The following is a 5,173-nucleotide window of genomic DNA, read 5'->3' on the forward strand; positions in this document are numbered from 1 at the left end:
GAGTTGCCGCTGTCATATGTGGTGTCTGGTTGTGGTTGCTTTCGGCTGGGTTGCACGGAGATGTTTGTGGTTGTTTTATTTTCCTAAAATCTCCAGGATTCAAATAATGCTTTATATTTATTGTATTTAGAACTTAAAACAATTAGGGATATTTTAGGAATATAAGTAGGTGGGAAAAGTATTCGATTTTTTAAACTTTTTATGGTGGGTAAATTATAATGTGTGTGGGGAGCAAGACTATGGGGGTGGCATAATAGCATTCGTAAATTGAGAGACTACCTAGGTGGGAATCTGGGTAAGATATCAAATCTTCCTAAAATTGTGATTACTTGCCTAATCCCTAAGGTATCCTAACTTGACTTGAATTAAATGTTTCTCACATGGGAGATAAGTAAAATAGATATCAGACTTAAGGCTATGTCTGACCGTTTGACTAAAGCTAAGTCTGATCATCTGACTAAAGTTAAGTTCGATCGTCTGAGAGTCATGATCTATAGGTATTCTGGTCCTTCTTGCCACTTAAGGTGCCACGTGCCAAGGCCTAGAAATCATGGTACTATAGAATTGCTAGAATTTTGAAACTGATTCGGTAGAAGTGCATGAATTTTGAAATCGATCTTGCAGATGTCCAAAAAATTTTGAAAATTAGTTTTTACGAATCTATAATTAGTTTAAATTTTTTACACGTGGTGTCAATAACGAGCATATTGTAGGCATACTGGAATTAAAATTTTTTGTTTGCTTGTTTTTGGGTTAGGTTTGTTGAGGTTTGAGTTTTTGTCTCCCCTTGAAATGGTTCAAAACTAGTAGAGTTCTATGAAATGATTTTTTGTGTTTTTGTCCCTATAGGTAAAACTCATTTTGTATAAATTAACTTAAATCTTGTTAAGAATGAATCCCACATTAGGAAAATGAGGAACCTTTCATGTGCTTGAAATTGTGCAACTCCCATACTGCCAATTGGTTTTATGGTGAAACCTTAACTTTATTCATGGTACTAGAGCATGTTGTCTCATGTGTGAAGTCTAATGGGCCACACCTGCTCCACGTCCCTCGATTTGTGTTGTCCACGTGTTTTTCGCCACATGTGAAGGGGTATGTTGAAGGTGAATCCCACATCAAGGAAATAGAGACTTTGCATGTGCTTATAAGAGATTAGGCTACTCTCCATATTGCCAATTGGTTTTATAAGGAACCTCAACTTTCTTCAAATCCCTTAAACCATGTCTAATGGCATCAAAGTAGTTTAATCTGTAATACATGACATTCTAGGATAAATGGAGCATGGAATCCTTTATTATTGGAGTGATGGGGTCCTACTTGTATTGCTACATAAGCAATTTGACACATTTTTGACAAAATTGACAGAATACAGATAAAGTTAAAAGAAAAGCGAATTCCAAGTGGTTAATTGGTGAAATTTGAGTTTTAGAGGAAAAACAAGATTGAAGTTGAGTACAGTGTACATTACAAAAATAACCTTATTTTTATACAATGATATTATATCCTCAGGGGAGGGATATTCTGCTCTTAAGAGATGATTTATTAGGTTAGGCCACACAAAGGGCCCAACCACTAACTAGGTATTGAACGTAACATAACTATAATACGTTTTTCACCTTTATGTGAATCGAACTTATGCCTTCGACTTACAAGTGAAGAGTAATATCACTAGATCGTAATAGGAAAAGTATGCATGAGGGACTAAGGAAGAGTGAAGCAACATTTATGACCAGCAACCCAAACTGAAGATGCTCCGACACGATTACAATGAACCCTCCACAACAATATTTGTAATGACCCATGATGTTCCTCTGACCACTACTCGACGCTGATTGAGATAGCCCACACCTATCCCCGTTGTATGACCCAAATCAAAGATGAACTCACCAAAAATGGTTGTTGAATCGAAGAAGAAGAGCAACGACGAATCGAATAGAAGATCAAAGGCCAAATTGAAGAAAAAAGATCGCATGATGAAGAAGAAGAAATTGCGCACAGACGAAGGAGAGGATCGCTGAAACGGGACCTGTGACCGTATTTCGGATTTGTAACCAATCCATTTTGTGTTACAATTTTTCTCATAAACATGGGCTGTGTAATAAGATCCAGTTTGACCAGAAATAAGCCATATATCCGGCCCACCAACAGAAAGTAGTCTTGGGCCGAAAAAGACAACAAAATACAACGTCCAGTGTTACTTGCGAGGTTTTTGGTGAGATATTAGGGTTATATATGAAGAATGCTGATGCACTCAGCCGCTTAATAAGCAAATCTGCTTCTAGGGTTTCCGCTCCATCAACACACAACAGCAGGAGGTAGCAGCCATGGTTCTCAAGTACGCTTCTCTCTCTCTCTCTCTCTCGTCGAGATCTGATATCGAAATGGTTTCATTTGCGGTTCTTAAATTTTTCCACATACAATAACCGATGAGGATCCTATATTTCCTATTTAGATTTTGGATTATGCTTTTGCAGTAAGCTGTTTACATGCTCTGTGTGGTGCGTGCTTGTGCTTTTCTGGGTGAAAAGTGCTTTTTGTTTTTGTTGAACGTGAACATCTGTGAAATATTGCGAGAAACAATGGACGAAACCCAATAAATAAGTGTTGGATTTTTACTGTTTGAATCTGTGTGAAAGGTTAGGGATTTTAGCTAATTGTTTGTATGAAATTGTGGAAATCGTGTTTAGGTGGATGCCATTTCATGGTTCACATAGGTTACAGATAGAACTAAATTCGGTGAGTTTTCAACTTGTTGGTGTTTTGGTATTAAGTTTTTGAACTCTGTATCACGGAATTCGGTAATTATATTTTCCAGTCTCGTGGAATGTTCGGGTTCTTTTATTATTGGAAAGTGTTGCAAGGTGCTCGTATAGTTAAAGGCTGTTGATCCGCGTTTGTAGGCAGAGATGTGTACTTCTTCTAGTTTCTATCGATGGTATTTCTATGTTTGCCTATTCGGTGATAATCTTTTCTGGTAGTTGTGTAGAGATTTAATGGGAGGTAGACGTATATGAATGGTTTGGGGTTTTAGGCTTGGTAGTTTTCTTCTCTATTTCTTGCCCTTGTGTGGTTCTGTTTGAGCCACGAACATTTGATTCCGCTTTAAGATATTTTGGTGTCGCTTGTCAGGACGGAACTCTGTCGTTTCAGCGGTGACAAGATATACCCAGGAAGAGGCATCAGATTTATTCGATCTGATTCTCAGGTAAGCAGTCATATTAAATCTGAGGTTAATTTACTTTGTATCAGATTATATATTGAAATTGTCATTTGAAAAATGTTGTTATTTCTTCCTTTTTTTTATAACCTGTGGTGGTCTTTCAGGTGTTCCTTTTTGCCAACTCCAAATGCAAAAGGTACTTTCACAACAAGCTGAAGCCGTCAAAGCTTACCTGGACAGCCATGTACAGGAAGCAGCACAAAAAGGTATACTTGCATTTTTCACTTGATATATTAAATCTTAGATGCCAATACTCCCTCCCAACCGGTATAGTTATCTTAGAAATGTCCTGATTAGTTACATTAGATATAAGAAGCTATTAAAACTCTTGGAAATTGATTTGGTTTGATCATCTGTTTTCATCATACATTAGTTATATTCCCATAGAATCTGTATAAATCTTTCTTCTGCTAATCTCCTTGTGATCAATCTTCATGATAAATTTAGCCTCTTAATCTGCCCTTTAGTGGCCATTCTTTTAGTATGAAGTAACTGGCAGCCTAGCAGTCTGTTGTTTGTATCTCATAGTTGTATGAAGTAGCTGGCAGCCGAGCGTCTGTTTTGTATCTCGTATTAATTGCAGATGTTCTTGACATAATTAGGATATTGCTCAAGAAGCTGTGAAGAAGAGGAGACGGGCCACCAAGAAGCCTTACTCAAGGTCTATTGTCGGTGCTACCCTGGAGGTTATCCAGAAGAGAAGAACTGAGAAGCCAGAAGTTCGTGATGCTGCACGTGAAGCTGCACTTCGGTTAGTGTTCTTGTCTATTCTTGTAGCCTTGATTCACTTTATCAATCATCTTGTTCAGTTTCAATGTTTTTATGTCAACCTTTTGTGATTCATCGTTTGATTTAATGTCTGGATATCTTCTGTAGTGAAATTAAGGAACGAATCAAGAAGACCAAAGATGAGAAGAAGGCCAAGAAGGCAGAAGTAACGAAATCTCAGAAGACTCAAGGCAAGGGCAGCATTCCCAAGGGAGGTGCACCCAAGGGACCAAAGCTTGGTGGTGGTGGCGGCAAGCGTTAAGCCACTGTTCTGTTGTCTACTTATTGCGGAGTAGAGTAAGAGATAGGACGTGTTTGTTTAATTTGAAGGTTTTGTAAGGATTGATGGGCCATGCTTGATGGTCCGCTCGTAATTTTCTTTCGTCTATCCTATATCTGTCACTTCGATATTACCAAGTACTTCATGGTTATTCAGTTTGTTTTGGAATTAAAAGATTTGGACCGAGCTTTCACTCGGACCATGTCTATGAGACATGATGGGTGAAATTTTCAATTGTGGTCTTTGTTCTTGTTCATAAAACGTCAGACCCTATATAAGCCTCTGTAAAGCATCAGAAATCCTGTGTCACCATTGTAAAGCATCAGAAATCCTGTGTCACCATCATATGGATTTAGCACATACCCAAAGAGGCTGAAAACTTGGGTACGATATTTTTGTTCTTGACTTGCTGTCCAAATTCTTTTGTGGCCGTTCCAGGAGCACACGAAAATGAACAGAGATTATCAAGAAGACGAAACTTGTAAGAGCTCAAAGAAATTGACAAACAAACGGAAACTATATTTTCCACTTTTTAAACTATAGGTTTATTTTTAGTTACGTTCCTTGGAACTCGACTTTAGTTTCAATTAGCTCTCTGTAATTTAAAAGTCATAACTTTACTCTCTAAAACTTGTTCGCTTCATGTTGTCCTTAGAACTCGATTTTGATCCTATGTTGCCTCTTGAAATTTGGAAGTCGTCTCTATAAAACTCTAAATTGGCTCTACGTTGCCTTTGATCTGTTAATTTCTTATGTGGATTTGATTTGGGTGTGCCAGACTTATCAATTTCTTTTTTATTTTTTTTCATCTCTTCCATTTCTTTTAAACTTAATGTTCTCTAATTGCTGAATATTAATGCATAATAGAGATTTATAATCAAATTTATTGTACATATGACATA

At 37.4% G+C, this 5,173-nt stretch overlaps 1 protein-coding gene across 1 annotated transcript; it reads left to right on the top strand.

Annotated features, from left to right (window-relative positions):
- Nucleotides 1-2,247: 2,247 nt before the first annotated feature.
- LOC137746201 (large ribosomal subunit protein eL24) lies at nt 2,248-4,505 on the top strand. The gene is made up of 5 exons (XM_068486275.1): nt 2,248-2,338; nt 3,133-3,208; nt 3,328-3,429; nt 3,826-3,974; nt 4,100-4,505. The coding sequence occupies exons 1-5, from the start codon at nt 2,328-2,330 to the stop codon at nt 4,251-4,253; spliced, it is 492 nt and encodes a 163-aa protein (XP_068342376.1). The 5' UTR covers nt 2,248-2,327; the 3' UTR covers nt 4,254-4,505.
- Nucleotides 4,506-5,173: the final 668 nt, after the last annotated feature.

Source organism: Pyrus communis, chromosome 9 (assembly GCF_963583255.1).
Source record: "Pyrus communis chromosome 9, drPyrComm1.1, whole genome shotgun sequence".
Taxonomy (NCBI): Eukaryota; Viridiplantae; Streptophyta; class Magnoliopsida; order Rosales; family Rosaceae; genus Pyrus; species Pyrus communis.

Coding starts and splice junctions, on each gene's coding strand:
- LOC137746201 (XM_068486275.1), top strand. Junction 3,209..3,327: donor TTATTCGATCTGATTCTCAG/GTAAGCAGTCAT, acceptor GTGGTCTTTCAG/GTGTTCCTTTTTGCCAACTC. Junction 3,430..3,825: donor ACAGGAAGCAGCACAAAAAG/GTATACTTGCAT, acceptor TGACATAATTAG/GATATTGCTCAAGAAGCTGT.